Consider the following 25678-nt stretch of genomic DNA (forward strand, 5'->3'; position numbering starts at 1 on the left):
AATGGAAATATTTAACTGTATGCACACATTTCATACTATATATTAGCATGGAATGTCTGTAGCATAACAGTTTGTTTCTTTAGACTGTAGATTAGTTTGGAGAAGCCACAAAAACAATTTCACTTCAGTTTTCCCAAAGTAGTATATTATTGGCAAGCCAATTAAGACTTTCTCTCCAAGCTTAAAGAAAAACTCTTGTAGGCTGCAGTCTAAAAGTAAATTAAAACTATTTTTAAAGCCCATTAAAACTAGTTTTAAAGCTAAATATTTTCTTTTTTTCAGAGAAATGTACCTCTTGTCATAAAAAGGTCTACAAATCATAAATAGCTGTGGAATAGCATATCTTAATGAAAAAGAAGGCTGTATAGAACAAAACACTTATTGATTTGACCTCATAAAAGCTAAATAAATTAAACAAGTATTTTACAATTAATTGTGCATCATTATCGCCAAAAGTAATTTTTATGACATTTTGCTAGGTCTTCAGGGAGTTTAATTTATCCATGTCCCTGAATAAATCAAACTGCCCTGCAGCACATATTGATTCATATTGCCAATATCATTATGAACATACACGGTGTAATCATTGTATTAACATATTGTCTATATGTCAGGTCAAAATAAGATGATTGCCAGCACCTACTAGAACCGCACAGTGAAAAATATTAATCAGTTTTGCAATTTGGTCTCTATCTATTTTATATTAAATATAATAAATATGATAAAAAGCTATTTTAATTTGTCTACATCCCGTATTAAACTTTAACTCGTAATCATACTTCACTGTAGAATTTGATAAAAGGTTATTACAGGATAAACAGATTTATAACAAAATACTCAGAAGCGATTAGGTTTTATGTGAAACATCAGTCAATGAAAAAAAATCTTGTTTAAATAAGAATGTGTTCTTCTGTGACTACTAGCTTTGTCTTTTCTGTGTGCTATACAAGAATTGGAAAGAATTCTAAATCCTAAAAACCTATTCAGGATATATGTAACTGAACTAGAAAAGCCATTACTGCAGTGGCTCAGGATCTCCTTTAAAACTATTCCAATAGCATTTAATATTTCAATTTGACATTAAATATATATATAATATATATTTTTTGAAGTAAATGTTGACTTTATTTCTTACCTCTTCTTCTAACCAATCATTGTACTGTACAATAGTGGACATTGCAACATCTGCACCCTTCATATAAAATGTAATATCTCCTGAAGATTCATCCTAAAATTTTACAGAAGAAATAGAAAAAAAAAATCTGTTTATACAGTCAAAACTTGCATACAAATAACCTAATCGTCTTTTGAAGTAGCAATGGATTGTCATTTATGAATAAAAATGAAGTACCTTGCAAATGGTTGCATAAGTTTTATTATTTTATGTTAATATTTTCAATGATTCCTGACTGTGCATAGATGCACATTCCCTACTTTCCCATGTAAAGGGACCAGTTCTAACTGAAGTCAGTATAACAGCATCCCTAAAATACTTGTCCTTTCTAAATGTTAAAATATCACTGTTATGCCCACTGTAACTACTTTTTTTTTGTCATTCGTTATTTAAATTAAAGCAGAAAGTTTGCTCTGTATCTTTGAAATATCTAAGTAATTAGAAATTAACAAATAACACTGTAATGAATTTAACAGATGTTTTAATGATGAAACATTCATTGAATATTCAAACAATCCAAAATCAAGGCAAATATTACCTAAATCAGGAATTTGTGATGTATGGTCTGTTGCAGAAATAATGGATTTCTCTGATCTACAAGCTTCATAAAATATCTCTGAACATCTCTAACACACTGTTAAGCAGGCTCATAATGCCAACCTCACTTAATGAAACACAGACTTGCCAAGATCTCTCCAGACCTGAGCATGCACTTACCCTATCTGAAGTACCTCTGCCTAAGGCTGATGGCATGCCTGGTTTGTTACCCACTTACAAACATGGAATAGGATGAGTTCGACACCTATTTAACTAGGACTTAATACTGATCTAACCATGTAACCATGTTATCTGAAGCTGTGCTGTTACAGTATCTGATTTTAGTCAGGACAGAAGTACATAGTATGCATGGCTTAACATTAGCAGAGGTTTAAACCTTCCTTTGCATGGTGTGGTGGCTTTCTTGCATCTGAAGTTTTAATAATCATTATTATGTTCCCATCTGGACATCTAACAGGTACATAGGTGGTATATAAGCATATAAGGTAAAGCATATACCCGGTACATCTGAGACCTTGTGGTGTTTTGCTGTTCGTGCATGCATGCCTGAAAAAGCAGTATCAGTAGTGATACAGTATAGAAAGATGCAAACTACTATTGCAAGAAATTTGTTTCACTTGTTTATCCCTTGAAGAGGCAACACACTTTTAAGATGAAAATTAAAAATGAAGGGTTAAAACTTGCAACATCAGTGCCTAAGCATGAAGTACTGAAATTAATGTGTTGCACGTGAGAGAAGAGTTTGTCCTTTACAAACCTCTCTGCAACATCAGGTTAGCCTGAATTTTATATAATTATTTGTCTAGTGTGTACCTGCATCAAGTGTCTACTTTCCATTTGAAAGTGCAGTGTAATACATTTTTTCAGCATCAAGTTTCTATTAAGAAATATCAAAATAACTGTTCAGTAAAAATAGCTTTTGAGAAATGAAAATCAACAGCCCCCCCAAATTACCCTAACTATGATTCCCATGCGCTTGCTCTCAGAAGTGAAGGGGAAAATCTGCAGAATATAGTATGTCAGAATGTGTCCACCAGGGGTCTTCAATTGCATTGAGGTTAAATCCCTGTTAACTAGTGTAAGACCAACACTCTCCGTCCACTGCACCAGAGCTACCTAAAGAAGACAAAAAGAAAAAAAAGACACATTTAAATGTGAAAGGTCAATTGCATTATGTAGATTAGGCTAAAGCCAAAGAACTGTCAGTAGGGTAAATGTTTAAGCTGTTCCAAAGATTTCAACCCTCTCATAGAAAAACCATCAGTATACAGTACAAAATCTTAGTACATCAAAATAATGTTTTCCTTCAGAAAGACTACAAAAATTAAAATTGAGCAGTGTGACAGAAGACACACAAGCAGGAAAAACCTCAGGTAAGTTCAACCGACATGATGACTAATGCCCACTAAGAATTTCATCCAAATTGAGTAAATAATTACTGAGTAGCTTCTAATGAAAATTTAAATTAGGGGGGAAAAAAAAGTTGTATGAACTCCCAAGAAATCCTCGTAGTGTTGTCTATGTAGGCACCGACAAATGAAAATGCATTGAGATGCAGTTAAATAAAGAGAAAAGAACACACTTTAAATAGCATCATTTTAAAATCCCCAAATCACAGGAAGTCTTTAGAGATTTTTCTTCTTCAATAAAAGTACCACATAAGCTGTAAGTGATCCAATACTCCCAAGGTTAATTTTCAATTTTCACAGTGAAAGGATACTATTACATTCTGACCTGTAAATTGCATCTTTCTCCTAATACCCTATCATCTCATTTGTGTCCCTTTGCAGCTAGGACTTAAGTGTTCTATATTTGGTGACTCACATCTGTTTATTATTTTGCTTATGCTTGGCTTCACCAACCATTTGAACTAGCATTTTGCAGCACTGTCATTCTCGATTCTTATACCTGGCCTACACACAACTACTTATTTTTTTTTTCTTTTTTAAATGTGCATATACCATAGCAGTGCAAATACCGTAGCAGAAATGGTCAACAAGACTCAGGAATCAAATAGTTGCCTAAAAGGCAACTGAGCAAACTTGAGAGTAACACATGAAGTTTGACTCCTGTCATTATACCAGACCAGCCATACCGTAACAGTATCCTGAACAACACAACCAAACCATACCATTAAATATCTGCAGCCTTTATAACATACAACCATTAAAAAATGTATTTCACGGATGGCATAAAAATATAAATTACGAATCTGCACAAATAAGTATATACTGAATCACTGGCTGTACAGAGTTCAGAAAAAGGATTCTTAGACTAACACTCTCTCTTGAGGTTTCCCCTCTACAGTTATATTCCATTCTCTTTAATGTTTCTGAAATGTTACATTAAAATGGTCTTGTAACCCAGTGTAAAAACATCTAGAACCCCTAGAATGGCATGTGAACGCAGCAGCTGTAGCTTCTACAGCACTTTACATATTGGATGTGGTCAGATAAAACAATCAAAGGTTGGGGAAGCACAAAAAACTTATCTGGAGATGCTATCATTTTGCTTTAAAAAAAAATCTATTCTAATGATAAATATTTATTTGCTGATAACCATTAATTTCTTAACACAGACAGATGAAATGCATCAAGTCTCCTGAATCCAAGTTAGGGACTTATTTGAATACTCTGTGGGTCTTGTCTGGCTGATCACTAAGTTTCTTTTCTATAGAAATCAGTTTCCCAGGTGACAGAATTGCACTGGTCCCCCCATTACTGAGACAAAGGTCTGTGCCTCAACCCATTAACCATGTGGTATACCTGGGATAGGTAACACAGGGAGAGTTGAAGAGAACTTCTGTTGTTTCTCGCTTGCTATTTGTCTTCCCCCTCAGTCCAGCTAGTAAGAACAGTTACCCACCTCTGATATGACAAGCTCAAAGTAACATCAGTAGTGAAGGAAGTAAATATTTGCATTATGGAATGGAAATGGAACAGATCTGACAAAAGCTACTGAGAAACATCTTGTTCGGTGTTTCTTACTCCAGAACTTTCAGATCTTACCATTACTGTTCAGCTTTCATTCCCCCTGTCAGTAGTCTCTCTCCACTAGAGGCCACCAGCCCCTAGGAGCTGCCATAGTTCACAACTCCAATACTAAACTCTTCAATTATGATAGCACAAATTGCCACTCAAAGTAAAATTCCGAGACTTCAAAAGGAAACTCTCCCAATTAGTGGGCAAAGCAGCATTTGTTCAGCCAAGATACCCACAAGCTAATGTGTTTAATTTTATGGCAGTACTAGCCCAGGAGGTGGAAGTAGCTTCTCTGAGCATGATGGTTTATCTAACTCAGCTGTCTGAGGAACATGTGCATCTGAAGTGGGGCACAAAGAGGGGAAACTTCAGAAGCACTGTTGTTACAGACCTTGTTGGCAGCCATGCACAATAATTCAATGGCTTGGGGACAATCATCCCATTTGTTTAGAAACATTAATTTACTGAACTAAAAAAAATCAGTTTATAAATATCTTAAGTAACTTCTAGAAAGTTCCATTAAGCATACAAGGTTGTTAAGTGACAAGGATGCAGTTACATATTTCATCAGTGATGAAACCTAATTGCCTATTAAAGACAAGAAAATGAATAGTTAGTGAATAGTTAGGAAGTTTGTAAACTTCATATTAAGCAGAGAACAAAAAAACATATTCCTGTTGAAGATTCAGAACTTCACATTTGATTAGACCATTAGACTGACTTTATCCAAAACCAAATACTAATCAACAATTTTAAAAAAAAATAACACTTTAGGAAACATGTAAACTAATAGTCCACAAAGATTTTGGAATATGTGATTTTATCATAAACTGATTTTAAATGACAATTTTTCAACTGTTTCCAACCTTATTTTTTATTTTTAAGGAAAAAAAAATCTCTTACAGGAAATTCAATTAGCCCATTAGTCTTCCATTTAATAATCTCAGTGAAAACAACTACATGGCAGAAAAAGCTACAGGTATCTAACCACACAATTCAACAGCCAAAATAAACACTGATGTGCAAGATGAGGGATTGTCCATAGAAAGCATTTAAAGGAACGGACATATCCTCGTTTATTTTCAACCTCGAGGATGAAAGAGTTAAGTGACTCCCTAACAAATAAAAGAAGTTTTATTCTCTCTGAAGTGCTGTTAAATGGCTTTAGGCCATGCAATCAAAAGGTACAGGTCTGCCCCTTACTCAGCCCAATTCCAAGATCCTCTGTGAATTCTCCTGACCTTTCCCCATGAGGGTAAATGACTTGCACAAGGGTGGGGACTCTCATTCCTGGTCAGGTTAACATCTGCCCCATCTTCCTCCGGATTAGTAGGAAATACCAGGTATCACCCAACTGTCTTACTAATTTTTATTTAGGGGAATAAAAATTTCCCCCTCTACTCTGCTCTGGTCAGCCCTCACCTGGAGTACTGTGTCCATTTCTGGGCTCCCCAGTACAAACAAGACAGGGATCTCCTGGAAAGTGTCCAGCGGAGGGCCACAAAGATGATAGTGGGCCTGGAGCATCTTCGCTATGAGGAAAGGCTGAGAGACCTGGGTTTGTTCAGCCTGGAGAAAAGAAGACTGAGAGGGGATCTTATTAATGTTTATAAATACCTTTATAAATACCTCTACAGGGAGACAGAGGGATTTGGCCAACCTCTTTTCAGTGGTTTGTGGGGACAGGACAAGGGGTAATGGCCACAAAATCGGTCACAGGAAGTTCCACACCAACATGCGAAATAACTTCTTCAATGTGAGGGTGATGGAGCACTGGAACAGGCTGCCCAGGGAGGTTGTGGAGTCTCCTTCTCTGGAGATATTCAAGGCCTGTCTGGACACTTACCTGGGCAACCTGCTCTAGGGAACCTGCTTTGGCAGGGGGGCTGGAGCTGATAAAATCTCTTGAGGTCCCTTCCAACCTCTACAATTCTGGAATTCTGTGAATTGCAACATAGAATCCTTTTGCTCTGTGGGAAAGATAATGACCTCTAGTTACTTGTCACCTTGGGACCCTGATGGCAGGAAGAAGTCATGGTTGATGAAAAACTGATATAGTCACTTGAAAAAATGAAACTTGCCTCGTCCTTGAGCACACAGGGTCATACATCCACAAAGTGAGGTATGAGATATCCTACTGAATTCTGAAGACCTTCACTTACCAGTTCCATCCTAAAAGGCTGTTACTGCTTGGCCTAAGGCCAAAAAAATGCCCCTGACCATTTAGGTGAAAAATGGACCATATAAATAAAGGCTTTGAAGCCTTTGACATTTATGAGTGAGCAGTTTTTAGGGTGAGAGTGAAGAACTACGTGTGGAAATTTCTTAAGATAGTTTCGCTCCTTAAAGAATTCTCATGTAAACAACCTTCATTTATTTCAGAGCAAATTAAAAGCATCTTAATTTCAGATAGTCGGATTTACTTTCAAAACCTGGTTCCCATGTAAGGAAACAGAGGACACACAGGTTATACATGTGGTATATTGAGGTTAAGACTATTGGTATGGTAACAGGGAAGAAGCTGGGAGCTTTTTTTCCCCCTACTGTCTGAATGTTCCCAACAGTTTCTGTTAGGATTGTTCAACAACATTAATGTTTCCAATGAGCACCGCTTTGTTTATATTTATGAACAATGATTTGGTAAAGGAAATTTGCAGTCTACCCCTTTTCATCGAGAACTTTCAAAATTAAATAAAATTATTAACTTAAAATACAGCTTGATATGTGAAAAAACTGCCAATCGATATTCAAGACAAGCTATGAAGTAGTTATTCTTTGTGGGTCTCGAAGGTCATGAAAGTGATGGTTTTATGCTACTGAGTGATTTGCTTTTCACAATACATTGACAAAACAACACAATTAGTCTTGCTTCAATAAGCACACACAATAAAATGAATTAAACAATACAACATGTCTCATACATTACAGCTTCACTTGTAAACACAAAAGCTGCTTCACTAAGGGCATATCATTTCCCTGTCTGTTTTTAAATGATTGGCTGTGTATCATTGTAATTAATTTTAGAAACTGTTGTCTTTGGACAGAAACATTGGAATTAAGTAACTGACCACACTTTAAAGTAGTATTTAAATACTTGAAATACTGGAATTAGAAATGCTTGAGAATATAACAGTGCAGGACTAAGCATAACCAATAAATAGCTGGTTTATGAGAGTACGCAGTCATTAAAAATCGTGACTGATCAATCTTTTCTGACCAGAGGAGAGCAAAGGTCTTCAAAGGCCCCTGTTCATAGCATGCCCCTGAATTGCTTGGGTCTGTGACCTTTGAACTCCATTGCTTTACCTACTTAGCTTATACCCTTTTATGATTGTTCATTACATTAGGGTAGCTGACTTTCTACAGATGAGCTGAACCCACAGCTATCATGGCTGAGTAAAAGACGTTTTCATTTTTTTTTAAGCAAGTTCTCAATGAATGTTTATTGTTTGCTATGCTACATCTGCAGAGGACAAGTGACAGACAAATGAAACTTTCCACTCTTTCAGAGAAAATGAAATATTGATCACTTATCATAAGAAACAAAGAGCCTGGCATAAGTAGGGTTCACATTATGAATACAAAATCAGTTACTTATCTCAGGTTACTCTAACGATACATAAATACATCTTTTATGATGAATGTACCTACTTCTAAATGTGCAGACTTCCTTTTGATTATATTATCTGTATATGGATGCACACATACACATGTGAAGAATTTCAAATGAATTCCTCAAGTAATTTCATTAACTGTATTATGTGTCAATATACTATGGAACTGCTTCTTATACCCTTCTACAGGGAAGATCAGTTTATACTTACACATTGTTCTCTGCTCTTTATATGCTATGGTGATAACATGCAATGTTACATAATGCAAAAAGACAACTGAACAAATCACATCTTCTTTCAAAAGACTGCAATCAAGCGAGTTCCATAAAAAAAATCTAAGAGAATAGAGTTGTAATGTTGAGAAAGCACAATGCATAAAACTGGTTAAGTCTATTAAATGATAATGTTGCTTATTAACCAAATATGTTGTGATAGGTCAGTGTTGAGGTTAAACAGAAAACATCAATTGAATCATTTCCCTAAATAAAGCTCCAGGGTGCAATATTCAAAGCACTTTATTCAATAAAAAATGCTTTTAAAATGGTACTTTGGTGATTGGGAAACATTGGCATCATCAGTCAACCTAACTGCAGGAAAGTTCAATAAGCTAAATAATGAACCATTTACATTATTTTCCTTAGGCTCCAGTGATTTGCAAGCATTGCATCAATACAACTCTTTAAAAAATTATGATAAAGACCTGCTAAGTCTTTCAACTCTTAGCCTTTTTGCTGTTATCCTGCATTTTTTATGCTATTTAAATGTTTTCTGTAGCTTTATCATTTTATAAGACTCCTTTCAGTATCAATTTCTAAATATATTAAACTATACCTATTCAATATGATATTTTTAGTAGTTTCAAACACCTTTGAAAATGAAATTTAATGCTGTCTGTTCTGAAGTGTGTTGCACGTTTTTCATTTCACTTGCATATAGTTTGAATGTATGAGTTCAGGATAAAAAAATCATTATTAAAAATACCTGTACATTCTCTCCCTTAAAGCACTAACAGTTTCTTCGTTGCTGCCTTCCTCTTCCACTTTGCTTTTCACCCTGAGCCCCATATCTGTCATCTAAGCACTTTATCAACTTTCCTTTCCTTTTTCCAAGGTCAAATCCTTTACTGTCTTCCCAGGGCACCACTTGCATAATTCTCAAGTCTTACAGCTGTTTCCTTTAGCAAATATTGAAGGAGAATTGCTATTTACGGCATTATTTTCAGATTCCAAATGACTGAATGAATTGAAAAAAATATAGAGAGAAGAGCAAGTGTGTGAAAAAAATCAACATTTCTCTTAATTGCACATCTCTTCACCTTTGTCTGTTAAAGCTGAAGGATTTACTTAATCTTTAGCTGTGACTGCATCTTTCATTATATTTAGTGGTACCTTGCAGGCTCATTACACTAATACATTTAGTGAATATGATTATATATGCATATGAAAAATTGTACGTGTGCAAATATTGTCAAACATTATGCAGATACAATAACAGATTATACTGACAGTATCTCTGTCATAAACAAATGCACTTCCAACATTCTCAGCTCATATTGTAGGTCAAGTTGTATTCTATAACACCACACACAATATTATGGATTATTGATTTTAGCCAAAGAGCTCAAGTCCTACCTAGAGTTTATTTCTAAAATGGATGTTCTATCTGCTGCTTTTTAATCTCTGAGAACCAGCCATTTCTTTGTATTCTGCAATCCGTTGATACCATGAACTATTGGAAGTGGATATAATTGTCTGTTCAGTACAACATCAAGAAAGACTTCATTTTATTTAATTTTTGAAAGGACTTCTTATAAACTTGTTTCTTTTAGCAATTAGTTTGCAGTTTGAATTGTTAAAATTCTGTTAATGTTACATATGGTGATATACTAAAAATGCAAACCAAACGTATACTGAAAGTAACAAGCAAAGCTGTAGTAATTGTAGTAATTACTACTTTGTGGAAGAAATATTACCTGGTATTAGATGAACTTGTACAGTTAAAAAAGTATACAGGCTTTCACATATACAACTCCTTCTTCACATCTTGTGAAAACCATGTTTTGATTATGACTAAGTTACTGTGGCTACACCACCAACAGTATATACAACCTTCAGACACTGCTAGAATTTTTTTAAAACAAAGATGCCCTTTAACCTATTCAATTTAAGAGGCAAACTGACTTCTAAATATTCTGTTTTCAAGAGTACACCCATATCCATGTCAGTGGACCAGAATTATTTTTATGCTTACTTTGCAATATATTGAAACTTGAATTTTGTCTCTGCCTCGCAAGATCTTTCTGGATTGAATTTTAGGCAACTAATTCAGGCTCCAAAACACGACTACTCAGAACAATAACTCAGGTCTATTGAAAGCAGTAGGATTTGTTTCAGATTTGGATTTCAATGTAAGGCAAATGCATATTTTACTCAAATAGGGTTTTAAGTTTGTTCCACACTTCATGAAGTTTTGACTGAACCCTCAAGATAATGCAGCTGCCTAAGGTAAGTAAGCTCAAGAGCTTTTGTACAGGAGTGTTTGAGGTTTGGGCTTTTTATCCTGTTGGGGTTTGTTTCCTGTATATTCCACTAACTGGTAGTGTCACTAGCTAATGTACCTGGCTGTCCATCACTCAAAGCTGAGTTTCATATTCTCTTTTGAATATCTGTGCTATGATCCATACACAAATTAATGTTTTGAGAATACACCTAATAACTTCAATTCTGATACTCAATGCAGTATTGACTTCAAAGCATTAACTTCACAGACCTCTTAGGCAAATAATTCAAACTACCTTTATATAACCTAGATCTTTCCTATAGCAGTAAAGGAAGTAAAACCAGATTATTGGAAGTATAAAGAAACCCCACCCCAAAACACTTGTATTTCACAGTTCTGTTCTTTTTAACTTCATGAATCCTGTTTTTTGGCTGAGATTAAATTTTTTTTGCCCTTGCATACTGACCTCATCAGGGCTGGAAGCCTGGTAAGCTCGATTTTCATCACTGAAGTCCTGATCCACCTCTGCATATTCTGTTTCTCCAGACACACCAGCACGTGATTCATAAACTGGGGTCACATTGTGGCACAGTGCAATAGCCTTCACTGCTTCATGTATTCGGCTGCTGACACTCTTGCGGACTTTGGGTGCAGAAGACTGAGGTTTCCTAGATGGTGTTGAACTTACATTGCTTCCACTATTCTGAGAATGCACCTTTAAGACCCAATACAATGAACAGTAAAACAAAGTTTAATAATAGAAACAAAACATGAATACTGATTTATATCTGATTTTTCCCTTTACAAAGGGTGATAAATTATAAGGATAGTAACTATTTATTTCATAAAAACTACTGTTAACTCTTTCAGCTCGTGATTAATAAAAACCCTCATCTACTTTTCTCTAGAACTAATGCAAAACCAGAGGTTCATTATCTTGAATTTATATTTAATTTCAATAAGAGAGAATTCAAACAGCAGGTAATTGAAAAATGCGAAATTAAAACAAGTAACCAATAAAATGAATGAGTAGACTGACCAGGTTCTGCAGAAAACCCTGTTTCCTTAATTCATAATTTACCTTTTCCAGTGATCCATCACACAATAATCCTTTTATGTACTTTACTTCCTATGCATTATTTTAGAAAAGTACTTAAGCCAGCAACAAACTGGATCACTTTAGGAACACCAGAACAAAACTGCAAGGGTGTTTTTTCTTTTGTTTGTTTGCTTTTCTTCTTTATTCTGTCATCTGCATACATCCAGAGGCTGGAAACTTATATTCCACAATTTAATATTGAAAAAAAAAATCCCTTTACATCTTGACCGAAATCTTTGGCATTTTAAACAGCACATTGGTATGGAACAAAAGAACAAATGCAAATATCATTAAGTATAAAAATTAGGATAAAAATATCACTGATTAAATTAAAAACCTATGTGATTTCTACATTATTTGTAAACTAATACAGTTTGAAGGGTAGTTGCTTTTGCTGCAGGTTGGAATTTGTTCTTCCTTAGCAAAATGCAAAAATATAATAAATAATCCTTCAAAGTAATAGTTTGACAAATTTGAGGATCATATTATTGTTGAATAACACTAACACTACTTTTAGTTATCCTTCAGAAATAGTCAAGTACATGATTGAATTTGTCTAAGACAGTACTCTGTTTATAAATGTTTGAAAGCAACTGTTTTATTGTTTGTTTTTGAAGTCAGCATTGGAAATATATCTATCTATATATCTAAATATATATGCAGTTCTACCCTGGTGTGAACAGAAGACTCTTTGGTAACTCAGAAAACCTCTTCAGAAACCATGCGTTTTTAACTCCTGACTGTAATCTGCTGAACCGTGAACATTCTGCCCATCAAATTACAGTGTTGTCTAATAAAGGGTTTAACTTTCTGCTCATCTGGCACTGCTTTTCAGCTACTGCTTTAAACCTCGACATTTGCATTCTGCTAACGCTGATGCCATTACAGCTGCAAATAAATTAAGCTGATTTACTCCTCCTGAATTATGTTATGTTTATTGATGCTTGTATAATTTAATTTCACACAAATTCCATTAAAGATTATGCCCTCTATCACAAAATGCTTCCAGTGGGGAAATATAATCAGGTTATAATAGATTTGTGTGTTACATTAAGATGACAATAGTCTAGTAGGTCCACTGTAATAATAAAACAGAACACAAACAAGGGATAAAATCAATGTCACACAAGAACCACTGCCTAGCTAACTGGCAGCCTCTATTAACATGGATTAAATAAAAAAAAATTCACTATAGTTTTCAGATTGAAGCAACTGTTTAATATTTGCTTGTTTTGTTAAAGAAACTCCTTCATTTTTCTGTTTTAAATAGTTGCTAGCAACACACACAATTAAAGTATTATTTAAACATTAAGCAGTGTTATATAAAGCTGAAAAAAGGAAGTTCCAAAAAAGTTCTTTTCATCATTTAAGAACTGCTAACATAGACTTGGGAAATCCTTTCCCACAATTCAGGGAAATAAAGCTTCCCTTGCATTTCTTCTTTTACAGAATTCAGTGCCAAATCTGTTACAGTAATTAAAAAAATAATTAACCATGGGTACCACTCATTAAATTCTACAACAAACTAGTAAAACCTTTAAGCAAGTAAGAATTCCAGAAATTATGCCATTCTTTTCAGATAGAATATTTAACCTAAATAAATGAGAGGTGTTAATGAATGTGCCTCCTCTACAAGAAGACTGGTGCCCAGTCTTCAAACTTAGTCAGTCCTCAGTGTGCCTGCTGAAGTTTATCAGTTAATATTATCTATTGCTACAGTTGTTACTGTGAATACCCAAACAATCCATTGTAACGAAACTAAGGTTGGTTGATTTTTATAAACATTGTCAGGTAGCAATTACTTCCAATAACCCATCCTGAACCAAATTTGGACTACTGATCTTTAGGTAAAAGAACTCCATATCTTATTTCTCACAGGCTTATTATTGCAAGTCAGTGACATATTTATGGCTGTACCTACTAAGAATTAAGCTGAAATGAATTCCTTTTTCTTGGATAAATCTAAGAACTAGATTCCTTGATTTGTTTATATGGAAAATAAGATAGAAATTCAAGATGCAGACTGAAAACTAATATACTGTGTTTAGTCACTGCTTTCCCTTCTGCCTCTCTTCCGAAATGCTACAGAGTATTAACAAATTGGTGTCAAACTTTTTGGTTTTTGTTTTTAAAGAATCAAAAGAGAAGGAAGGTACAGTTCAAAAAGATCTGCATAACTAAAGACCCAAGCTAATTGTTGATCCTACAATCAATCCTTTTACAAGAGAAAATGAGGACACAGATAAGGGGGTCAGTGTATGAACTTAACTGGGTCAGCCAATGATGTTTTGTATCCACATCAACTATAATTTATGTATAAGTCTTAATTATCACACTCTATGCAACATATGAAAACATGAATTAACATATCACTTATATGCTCCTATATCAATTTGTTGTTGTTGTTGTTGTTGTTTGTTTCAAAGGATAGAAATAAAAATTAAAAAAAACACCTTCCTAATCCCAGAATGGAATCAGGTCCTTAGAAAGGCCTGCAGAAGCAACCCAGATACTTTATATACATGGGAAATGCAAATGGTGTTTGCAGAATTTGATCCTCCTCCACTCCACAACTTACCCACAGACAGACAAGGAGTCATAATTCTCTTCCTAGACCAAGCATTCATATATCACAGGAAGACCAAACACTTCATTCTCAACCAGAAGAGAGTTAGAGAGTTTTCATTTTTTCCCCTGGTTTATGCCATTTGCAATCTTAAATTTCTCTAAAACCATATTTATTTGTTTTAAAATATTTTTTTATATATGTCTTCATTTTGCCAACTTTTTTTTTTTCTTTTTGCTTATGACAATTAATGTGGTTTTCAATGTCTATTGTTGATGAATATATCTTCAAAGACGTAATTACTGTTTGTTGGGTTCTGGTCATTTACTCGTAATTTGCAGTCTCCACAATGAATAGCTTACTCTGAGATGATTTGGCAGAAGACAAACTGCATTGCACAGACAAGTTAACACAGATTCCTGATAGTGGGGAATAGAAAAGTAAACTCCGTGAAGTGGGTGTTATGAGGAACTTTAGAACCAGGAGAGAACAACATACTGTCTCACGCTTTCCCCTTTCATCCTATCAGTTAAGAGAGATCTACAAAAGGAAGAATTTTCATAGCATCTCAAATTTCTAGACATGATCAACAACAATGCTTCAGTGCTTTAAAAATATCTCCATATTAAAGGTAAATAATTTATAAATGAGATACCTGTGAATACGAGTTTATAATATGACTCTGAATTTCATCCATCGTGTCTGTTCCATAGGACACAGTACCTAGGTGGAGACGCTTAAATATCATCTCATTCTGTGTAAGCGTTCCTGTAATGAAGAAGCACATTACAAACCAGCAAAAAAATACCATGAGAAGGCCACAACACTCCATCCCCCAGCCCCAGTCTTTCTTTTGGAAAGAAGGAATGAATCATAAGTCAGCATTAGTTCAGTTAATTAAAGTAATGTTTGTGCAGAAAGATCAGAGTTAGTCATACTGGAAGAAATCACTGGTTCCACCTTCAGCCTGCCACCACAACTAAACATACAAACTAGAAAGACACAAAATCATTTTCCTTAGTATAAAACACAGAAAATGTAGTATATGGATAAAACTGACTCTCAAACATCAATGCAACAGTTTGCATCATGTATCAGAAATGCTAAAGGAAAATAAAAAAACATTCGTACAGGAATCCAGCACCTCATGTACAAAGGCAGACACGCTAGCAAGCAGGCACATTCAATGTTAGCTAGAATGAGTCATTAAGAACAAACATCACTTCCAAATTTGACAGATTTAGCCTCCAACTGGAATAGGGCAGAATGAATGAAATCAGTGTTTTCAGAACACACTTTGCATTTGTGAGAAACTACAGGGTGTCAGTCACAGACTGACACTTTGCGTCCATCTCTGCCAACTGCTCACATCCCTGGGTTTGAAAAAACTCTTAATAGAAAGGTGGAAGGTTCAGGCTTCCAAGATGAAGCACATCAGGCAAAAAGAGGTCACCTAGCTTCCCATGGTAAACTCACAAAAGATTATCCTGATAATGGCCCTTCCTAAAAAACTATTTCTAATTACTCAGACAAAGGGGAATTAATTTAGTACAAAACTTTTACTATATTTAACCACACAGTCTTGGGTTATCAAAAATCATAAATGTGACAATATCCTGATGATGATAAACACAACATGATACTAAAAGTGCCATTCTTGAAGCTTTTACAATAATTTTAATGCAAAGGATATTAAAATTATCCACAAATAAGAACTGCAGAATAAACGATTTCATGTCTTCATCCCAGTATGCTTAAAGACACAAGCCACAGGAAGAGTAGGTTACTTCTCTCCATTGTGTGGAAAACAGAACTGTTTGGACAGTTAGCATCCAGCTTATGCATCTAATAGGGCTAGAACTATTAGTAATTTTGGAAGATTCAGTACGGTTGTAAAAGTCACGTCTTCCTCAGTTATATCTGATATGTCTAACACTCCTACATTCTGGTAATATCTGTATGGTGACACTTCATTTCAATTGTTGTACCATCAAACCACAGTTATCAGACCATGTCTGGTTGTATTACTATAGAAGCATTAGATGATCATTCCAAATATATTCCCTTTTCCCTCTCTACCATTAAAAACTGACACTTTCCATTCACGTTTCCTTACATGTTGTTCAGGATTTTTTACCACAGTCATACCATTTGAATTTAGAAAAATATTTAAAACAAGGTTTATATGAAACATAATTTCTTCACAAAATGCATAACATTATTAAAAATCCATATGAGAAGTAGAATATTCCCAAGGCTGGAAAGCAGCCCATGAAGATAAAGTTCTTGATCTCCACAATTAGGAAGACAGAAACTTTTGACTACTTTTATACACGGGATAAGAAGAGTTTGTTTTTATAGTCATCATGTAAGTCCATGACGATTTTTTGTTTGCCTTCACAAGCTTTACTTTTATTCAAATATTGTTTGTTAAATTTGATTACATTTATGACTGTAATTGTGGGCTAGGAGAAAAAAAAACCACAACAATCTACATTTTGCAGATGAGAAGCAGGCAAGTTTCCACTTGCAATCATGAGAAATTAAAATCTCCTTTTAAAAAGAAAACAAAACAAACAAACAAAAAATCCAACACAACAAAAACACAAAAACAAAGTACTTTGTTCAATATTGTTTGTTGCAAGAAATTTCCAAATAAATCTGCATAACGTTTGTTACTTTCCAGGCACGTTAACATCTTCTCACTGCCCATAGCTTTGCCAATTTTTGAATAAAAATAAATGCTCCCTAGGAGTTGGGGAACTAAATGCCACTCAAAATTTGAGACAGCAGGCAACTGTCAAATCTGTTTCTCACTAGTTCAGTAATTGCTGCTTGAGAAAACAGAGAGAAAACAAAATTGGCTCTACGATTATTATATGGAAAGATTATTTCTTCTGACGTTACTAAATCTGTCCAAGTCCAAATCATGTGTAGTTGAGGGAAAGGTAGATAGATGGAAAATTTGTGTCATTCCTTCCCGCCTCCCATCTCAGCAAGCAGAGAAGAAAAGCTTCAGAGTATAAAAGTATGGATTTTCCTATCTTGCAAGAATCAGGAGCCAGGGAAGGAGGTTCAGGAAAAATGAGCAAGGGAAAACAATTTATAAAGACAAGGTTAAACATTCCAGCAATCACAATTTAATACTCAGATTTTATGCATTACTTATAGAATCAACATCCTTCCATTTTATCAGCTACGGTAATAGGAAACATCTATGGCATATGAAAGCAAGCTGCAAAAATATCTGTACTTGCTATTCAAAATTCTAATAAAAAAGAAGGAAACAAAACCCAAAAGAAACAATTAATTTTTGCTCTTGGTTTTTTAGACTAGCATTAGGCTTTCAACAAGAGACAATACATATGAAGCACTGTTGGAGAAACATGGGTAGCTGCATTTATAAATGCATAATTACCCCAAATTTCTGCAAAAATAAAACAAAATACACATTTCCAGTCATCCAAATTGAAGTTAAAAGTTTTCCTATATGTGAAAATTAAGAATTTACTTTTACATTCTTCTAATGAATGGAACACCGAAAAGGATGAAGACATCCCCAATAACTTGGTCCAAATATTTCATAATGCCAATCAATCATGCTACAACTTAAGAAGCAATTCTTAAATTGTAGTCTTCTGGAAGAAACCTAATACACCTTGACAAAACAATGCATCGTTTACTTTATCCACCAAAATGCAAGCCTTTCAAACATGGAGAGAAGGAATTTTTTTATATAGCTTAATTTAGGAATGAAAAGGAACCCAAAACTGAGCCATTTTTCTAGTCTGCTCAAAGTGATAAAAGTACTGAAGAACAGTATGAGAGCTTTCTACTTTTGATAATGCTTTTTAAACACTTATGTATCAGTTCCACACTTTTAAGACATGCTAATATGAAGTTAGTGGATAAATAAAACTACTTTAGAAAAAAATCAGAAATTATGGTAGTCAGTGTATGATCTCCAACTAACATCACATATTCTTTGGTCTGCTATACAGTTAGTTACCACACAAGGAAAGTATCCTGACAAAAAGTTAGTATACAATTGCTGAAGAAAAATTTAGTATGTTCTTTAATGAATCCAAGAGTGTTTTTTGTTGTTGTTGTTGTTTTTGTTGGTTTTGGTCTAAAATTGTGTCATTAAACACAGAGTAAAGCAGGCAAAGACGAAATTAATTTCTAAGGAAAAAGTCCTGAAGGCATCATTCCCTGGGTGGCAACAGAAGTGATTCACAACAGAGCTGCAGAGTTTTGTTGTTGTTGTTCTTGTTTTTGTTTTGAGAAGCAGATGCAGATCTATCTGATCCTACATTACTATACGGTAACTGGGATTAATACCAGCAATTTAAAAAAGCCAAAACAAAAGAGCAAGAAAATACATACAACAGAAGAATTAGTAACTTTATCAGAAATTGAGAAGGTGAATAATCTTTAAGAAAGCATGCATTCTTTGATTGAGCTATTTACTTAAATAGATAAAAAGTCAGGGCAAAATTGAACAGTTCTATTGAAATTTTAAAGGAAATCCAGCTCAACACTCTTAATAATGAAAACTGTTGGCAACAATCTGGAGGCAGATATACTTTCTCTGAACCTTAGAACAAATACAATCTGGTAAGATTACAAAAGGAAAATTTAAAAACTCATGGTAAACACATACGTCTGCTCACTCAACTGCTCCACTTACGAACAAAAGCCATAAACATAACCACCATAAAACCTCAAACCAAACCCCAGGATAACCTACAACCTGCTAGGAACGAAGGTGAAAAAGAGCTGAGATTTGCTTATCTTTGCTGGGCTGAAGGTAACAGTACTCGTATCATTGATATGGTTAAGAATAGCAGTAGCTATTTCCTACTGATATCAGCCTTTCAGAGCAACATTCATATTCATTGGATACACCATGGATTTTCAGTAGATAGGTATCCAACTGAGGCCACAAAGTAAGGGTTCCTTTGACTGATCTACCTCGAATGCATGTCTTGAAGCTTCCTGTAGTATCTCATGATAAAAGCTTTCTATTCTAGTGTGCTCTACTCAACTGCAACCTCAGTGGTACTAAAATCGTGGAGACAGAGAACAGATAAAGTTAACTGTGTAAATATGTATGCATCAAAGTGAAGTGAGGAAAGGTTATTTCACCAGCATTTCATTTTTTTTTATTTTTATTTTTAATTACTCTGTGGTAGCTTATGTTAAACAGAAAAAGACTCAATAGTCTTTAAGAATACCTTAAAAGATAAATTTTGAGAAATAATTAGTGAAATTCACTATTCTAATAGTCCTTTACATTAGGCACATTTAAGGAAAATGCCTACATATACCAACCTCTAACAAGACTTTCCCAGAAAATCAAGAATCACATTGTTCTATGCATCTGTTCAACTATTATATTTGTTAAGTATCTCATTTGGTCCAAACACCCGCTAAAATGTTAATTACAGAACTCAAATACAAGTGTATGCATTAGTAAATAACTATGCTTGGAAGACTGTACACATTTGTTATAGCTGAATATGCTGGAAGTTGTCGTGAATGGCAGAAGGCTTGCCATCCCACATCCCAAGCAACAAAAGCATTCAAAAAATATTGCCAAATATCTTTATTTTTCTTTCAGGATTAAAATCTTTTTATACACTGGAGAGGGTCAGATACCATGCCCAGCTGCCCTTGGAAACAACTGGAAATAGCTCCCCCTTATAGCTGCCCCCCGCCCCATAACAGATGACGCCTTTCTGTCAAACTTATACGTGATTCAAGTCCAAACAACATGGCATTTTGGGTAATGGATGCTATAATTAAAATGTGAGTCCTAAAAAACCTGTTGTTTTAGTGGGTGTTTTTAGTAATGGCTTTGTTCTACATGAAGATAAAAACTCCCTAACAAAGGAATTAATGTATTGCTTTAATAGGCTGCACCCTGAGTTAAGTTTTAAAATTTATGAGTTCTCTGCAGCATTGTTCTTTAAACAATGGCATTGTCAAAGGCAACCAGTGAGAAGATTAAAGTTCTCCCAGCAGATTAAGTACAAATTATCTGTCCTCCTGTTTCAGCATCATTTGTTCATTTATCACATAACGTCTAGTATTTCTGGTCAGTGTCAATATGCTCTGCATCCTTGCAGTTAACAGATGTCTTCTCTTGTCGAATGAATTACTTTATGTTTCACGCACTGGTGGCCGCAGATGTGTCACTATAGCAACATCATTAATTTCAGATCTTACCGGAAACATGCACTCCAATCAAACCTAATTATACCACATTGCTTTCTTGTCCCACAATAAGGAAACTATAATGCAATTATCGGGATACTTCATTTTCTATTCTACTGTGGCAAATGAGAGAGCCACTGTGATGGACGCTTCTTGTCAAAAAGCTTATTGATGAAGCACAAACCCAATTTACAATCATACAAAGAACTACCTTGCAATTATGTTAGTAAGGCAATGCTCCTTAGACTCAACAGCTAATTCTCAATCATTTCCAGTGAAGCTTGGACCACAGTATAAGATTTTTGCAGACTGTTCTCTGTATTTTTATTTTCAGTATTGAGAAAAGATTTGCTTGTTTACATTTAAGAAGATAAGCCTTTTAGTCCCACTTTTTAATAGCACCTACTTGGAGAGACAACTACAAAACTGTCTCTCTTTCTCCTCTGAACAGCCAAGCCTTAAGTGGGCTTAAGAAGAACAGAATCAACTGGTTTGTAAGATTATAACTGGAAGTTCAAGCATGAAAGTACTGAAACCAGCTCTCATGAACAGTGTGTAATCATGCAATAGCAATCCTGGATGAACTGTACAGAACCTGTTCATTACCTAAAAGGATGCTTTACATTTATGATAAAATGCAGAATAAGACCAAATATATTCATCAAGAAAGGAAACTGGAAGCAGCTACTGATATACTCAGGTATATCAGGTATTGCACATTGGCTGCAAGTTTGCCTAGATGTAAAAAGTTTAAAAAATACAGGACATTTAAGACTAAGAAAATTGAGCAGCGTTTTGTATAATGGTCTGAAGGAAAGCACTGTCTGGAAGGCCATGGCCAGTTTTCTGAAGCTTGTCAACTCTGCTGGACTCCAGGCTTATTTTCAGTTACCTCAGCTTTCCACTAACACTTGAGTAAAAGCACATAGGCTGCCTGTTAGTGCAAAACGTTTGGTAACTACTGCCCTAGAATACTGCTTTTACATTCATTTTTATATCATTAACTTAGAGATTCAGACCTCCCTCCAGAACTCAATAGACTTCAATGCTCTGAAAAGCCTTTGAGGCTGAATGCTAGCAATCTTCCAGACTATATGTAAACACATTTGCTGCTAAAGCCTTTTTACACTTGTCTATTTAGTCCCATTCAAGTATGCACTCTGAAAGGCCAGAACACAAGTGCTTCTTAAAATTAAACAGAACTACTGTGATTGCAAGTGGCATGATGCAGCTTGGAAAAAAAAAAACACAAAAAAACCCCACCAACAATTAGAAGAAAACAAGGCTGTTTCTCTTATGTATACAAGTCTATGAAGTGTTTTCTTTCAAAATTTTATAAATGTAACTATTTTCACTTTAAAAAACCCAGTCCCACTAAATTTAATGCTATTAGAAAATCTTTTTTTTTTTTTTTTAAGTTATTTTTAGTTACTGTTGTATTAGGTTAACTTTATCAGTTGTTTTTCTACAAGTAGAACTGAAGCTTTTTTTTTTAATTTTTTTATTTTTAAACTGGGTAGTAGGTACATAGCTTGAGGAAAAGAACACAGCACAGTGATTCTTGTGCTTTATGATATAAACCACCTGTCACCAGACAGGGTCAGAATATAATTCTTGCATTGTATAATATAATTTCAGATTTGTAAAGTTGGCTGAATAAATTATTAGCATTTTATTTTTAACTTCTTAAAATTTTCAGTGCAGTCTGTAACTGTAAGGAGACAATGCTAAAAGTGAGCCAAATTTCTAGTTTGGTACAGTAACTGGAATATTTATCAGAAAAGTTTTAGTATACAGTGTCTTTGCTTACAAAGTAATGCTCTGGGCAAATGAACTCTACTGCACTGTTCTGAAAATTTATTATTTTTGAACATACTTTCCTTTTTCCAAACATATGCTGCAAATTGCATATTTCAAGCTTATGATGAGACAGCACTCTTGAAGTTACATAAATTATCACGATGAAAGGTGCAATTAAAATCAATAAGCAGTTTCAAACAGAATGCAAATCATTAGGTAACTGAAATAAAACTTGTTAAAAGAACTGTTCATTTGCTTTGAAAAATTACCACATTATAATTAGGAATACTTTTCTATATGCTAAGAAAGATGGCAGTTGTCTTTTTCTTTTATGAAATAGAAGAACAGCATTCGGCAGCATATAAGTTTACACATGTACCTATAGAATAAGAAGAAATACGTTTTCAAAATATGACAATATATGAAATACATGTTTCATTTCAAAATAGGCACTACTGGAAGTGTTCAGCACAGGAGTGAATGTGGACCTATTTCAAGCAAAAAGCTGTGAACTGGGTATTACACTTTCTGAACAGCATAACAGAGTGGAAACCACCTCCAAACCATCTCACCATTTTGAAGTAGATTTTACTTAAAACCACTAAAACATTCCTTCAGCTGTTTGAGAAACAGCTTTCTCATTTCAGAACTTAGTCTAACTCAGCTTCTTAAAAAAACAGAATGTCTGCCAGAACTGATTTATTGAATCTCAGAAAGAACCAAGAAAGGAGAAAAACACTGCATTTGCTAAAGAACTTGTTATTTATTATGATGTTTTCTGAAATAAATTCTAAGAATCCCTCAATACTTCTAAGACTTAAGAGCACGGTAAGACTGTCACATGCTTCAGCCATAATGGTAGACAGCAGAATAGAGCAAGCTATCACTTCTTCACAGTTACCTGTCTTCTGATCCTAGCAGGGACCAGGTTTTCCAATATACCAGGTCAGGTACAATAATATATTACAGTTAAGAAGATGAAATCATACGGCAGCTCTAGAACTGGTCTTTGTAAAATAAACAGCATTTAATTTCATGGGAAGAACAGATATTTTAAGATGTGATCTTATGACTTGTTTAGGAGACGACTTTCTCTCTTGAAGGCTGTTCTTAACTGCTACGATCATACAATATTGCAGTAGAAATAAGATACAGAAGAATAAGGTGCATCTTAAGTGCTAATCCAGAGTTTTTTCAGAGTAAGAGATGTGTGGTACTCTTACTAATGCCATCAAATGTCCTGTTACCGCATCAGGAGTGTTCCCACCAGATTAAACCAGATTATTACCAAATACTAACTTTCTTGTGTAAGTACCAGCCTAGCTAATCCAATTGGCACTACTACAACAAATCCCTCAAGCACATGCTTAATATTTTATTGAAAAAATAAAATGAAAAAATAAAGATCAGTAGTATTAATCTACTTTTTCGTTAACATGTTAAAATATAGAATAAAGTTTACAAATTTTGTAAGTCATCACATTTGGAATTGTAACCTGATATACCTGTTTTATCCGTTAGTAAATAAACTAATCGTCCCAACTCTTCTGGTATGGTGCTAGTTCGAACAACTGTTCCAGGAATATTGTCATCTTTCATAATCATCCACCCATAGGCTGCCTTACCCATGTCCAAGTTCACACGTAAACTGCAAAAGAAATATATACCATAATCAGTGTGAATATTAGGCAGTGAAAGTTATAACCATAAAAGCAAAACTCAAAGCTGTTTTTAGGATACAAGAAAAAAAATCTTAAAACTACATACAACAAACATTTCGGAACATTTTTGTTAAGTGTTTGTAGAGTACATAACACATTAGAAACTCAGGCTCTATCCCAGACTTTTAGGAACTACTACAGTACAAATGAATGCAATACCATGTCTCCTACATGAGACAGACTGCAACTCTTTTGGAGATTCTTAATATACTTATATTGCTACACTTACACACATTGACAATATTATACACTTTATCAATGAGTTCAGATTCAAGTCACAGTTTCGATCTGCTAAAAAAGCAAAACCAAACAAACCTATTTTTTCTTTATAATGTGAAAATAAAGATATCATTGTAAACAGTATTGATGATTCTTCAGGTCTCCGTTTTTAAATAACTGTTTTTCCTTTAGGAAAGTACAAATACGGATGTCAGTTTCTTTTCCTCACCATGGCTAATCAACAATGTCAACGTTCTTGCCAAAATATAGTTACAGAAATCAAGTGAAAAGTAAGAATAGTGCCCAAACAGTGAAATTCTGTGATAGCCTGTAGGCCAGAGCTGTTACTGCCAGCAGTAAAAAGTAGCCTTTGGGTAGGCTCTATACTAAAAATTTTTGTTTGCAGCAAGTTTTACTATTTACAGAAGTACAGGATCACAATAAATTTATTTTTTTCCAATTCACCCCGTGTCTGCATATTTTCTGTTAATACTTCCATGACCATGTCACACAAGAATTAATTGCTCTTATTCCTTGTATTCCTAAGTCATAATAAAAAAGAAGTCTTCACTGATGCTGGTCAGAGATAACTTAAATCACATTGCTTCTGCCCAAAATTGAATGTTCTAGCTCAAAAGTAGTTCTAACACTTCCTTCCCTTTAGCTATTCACCATACTCCTGGTTACCATGTGAGAGGAACAGTGTCAGAGGAATAGGCACGTGTTCATTTCTGTTGACTCTGCTCTACGAGAAATACGGAAAAGACAGCTAGGATGGTAGTAATGTAAATGATTTGTAGCTAATTTGCCCTGGCCAGAGTCCCGGGTTTAATAACAGGTTTACAATAACATGACTTAAAACTGTCCAAGGGTATACTGAGGTCAAAATAGTTTTTATTTAATTTTTTTCTTAGCAATCCTAAAGTACTGCTTTACAGTATAACCAAAACCGCAGCCACAATTTTTCTCTGTCCTCCTGCAATCACAGTGACAAAGTGATTGTAAATTACCTGAGGTAATAGGGGTGGTAACATCTCCTCCCATAAAGATGAGATGCATTTAACTGGGCTTGTGGGATCATCTGAAATTTCAGAACTTTGAAAAAATCCAGTTTATTCCAAACCCCTCTCCTTCCTAAATTTGTACAGCAGACAACAATGCATGTTGTAGTCTAAAGAGAAACAAGCCTTTTTGATATAATACTCTTGACCATTGAAGATGGTACTCT

At 34.6% G+C, this 25678-nt stretch overlaps 1 protein-coding gene across 6 annotated transcripts in view; it reads right to left on the reverse strand.

Annotated features, from left to right (window-relative positions):
- Positions 1 to 25678, reverse strand: part of ATP9B (ATPase phospholipid transporting 9B (putative)) — a 181093-nt gene that overhangs the window by 21165 nt on the left and 134250 nt on the right. For 2 of the 6 annotated variants that reach the window (XM_035549692.2, XM_035549690.2), the window contains exons 13-18: positions 24016 to 24158; positions 15147 to 15259; positions 11293 to 11541; positions 6136 to 6297; positions 2687 to 2848; positions 1136 to 1228 (exon numbers count right to left, since the gene is read on the reverse strand). In XM_035549692.2, coding sequence (XP_035405585.1) covers positions 1136 to 1228; positions 2687 to 2848; positions 6136 to 6297; positions 11293 to 11541; positions 15147 to 15259; positions 24016 to 24158 — 922 coding nt within the window. The remainder of the gene's footprint in view (positions 1 to 1135; positions 1229 to 2686; positions 2849 to 6135; positions 6298 to 11292; positions 11542 to 15146; positions 15260 to 24015; positions 24159 to 25678) is intronic. The other 4 variants (XM_035549691.2, XM_035549694.2, XM_035549695.2 and 1 more) reach the window with 2 other exon arrangements.

Source organism: Cygnus atratus, chromosome 2 (assembly GCF_013377495.2).
Source record: "Cygnus atratus isolate AKBS03 ecotype Queensland, Australia chromosome 2, CAtr_DNAZoo_HiC_assembly, whole genome shotgun sequence".
NCBI lineage: Eukaryota > Metazoa > Chordata > Aves > Anseriformes > Anatidae > Cygnus > Cygnus atratus.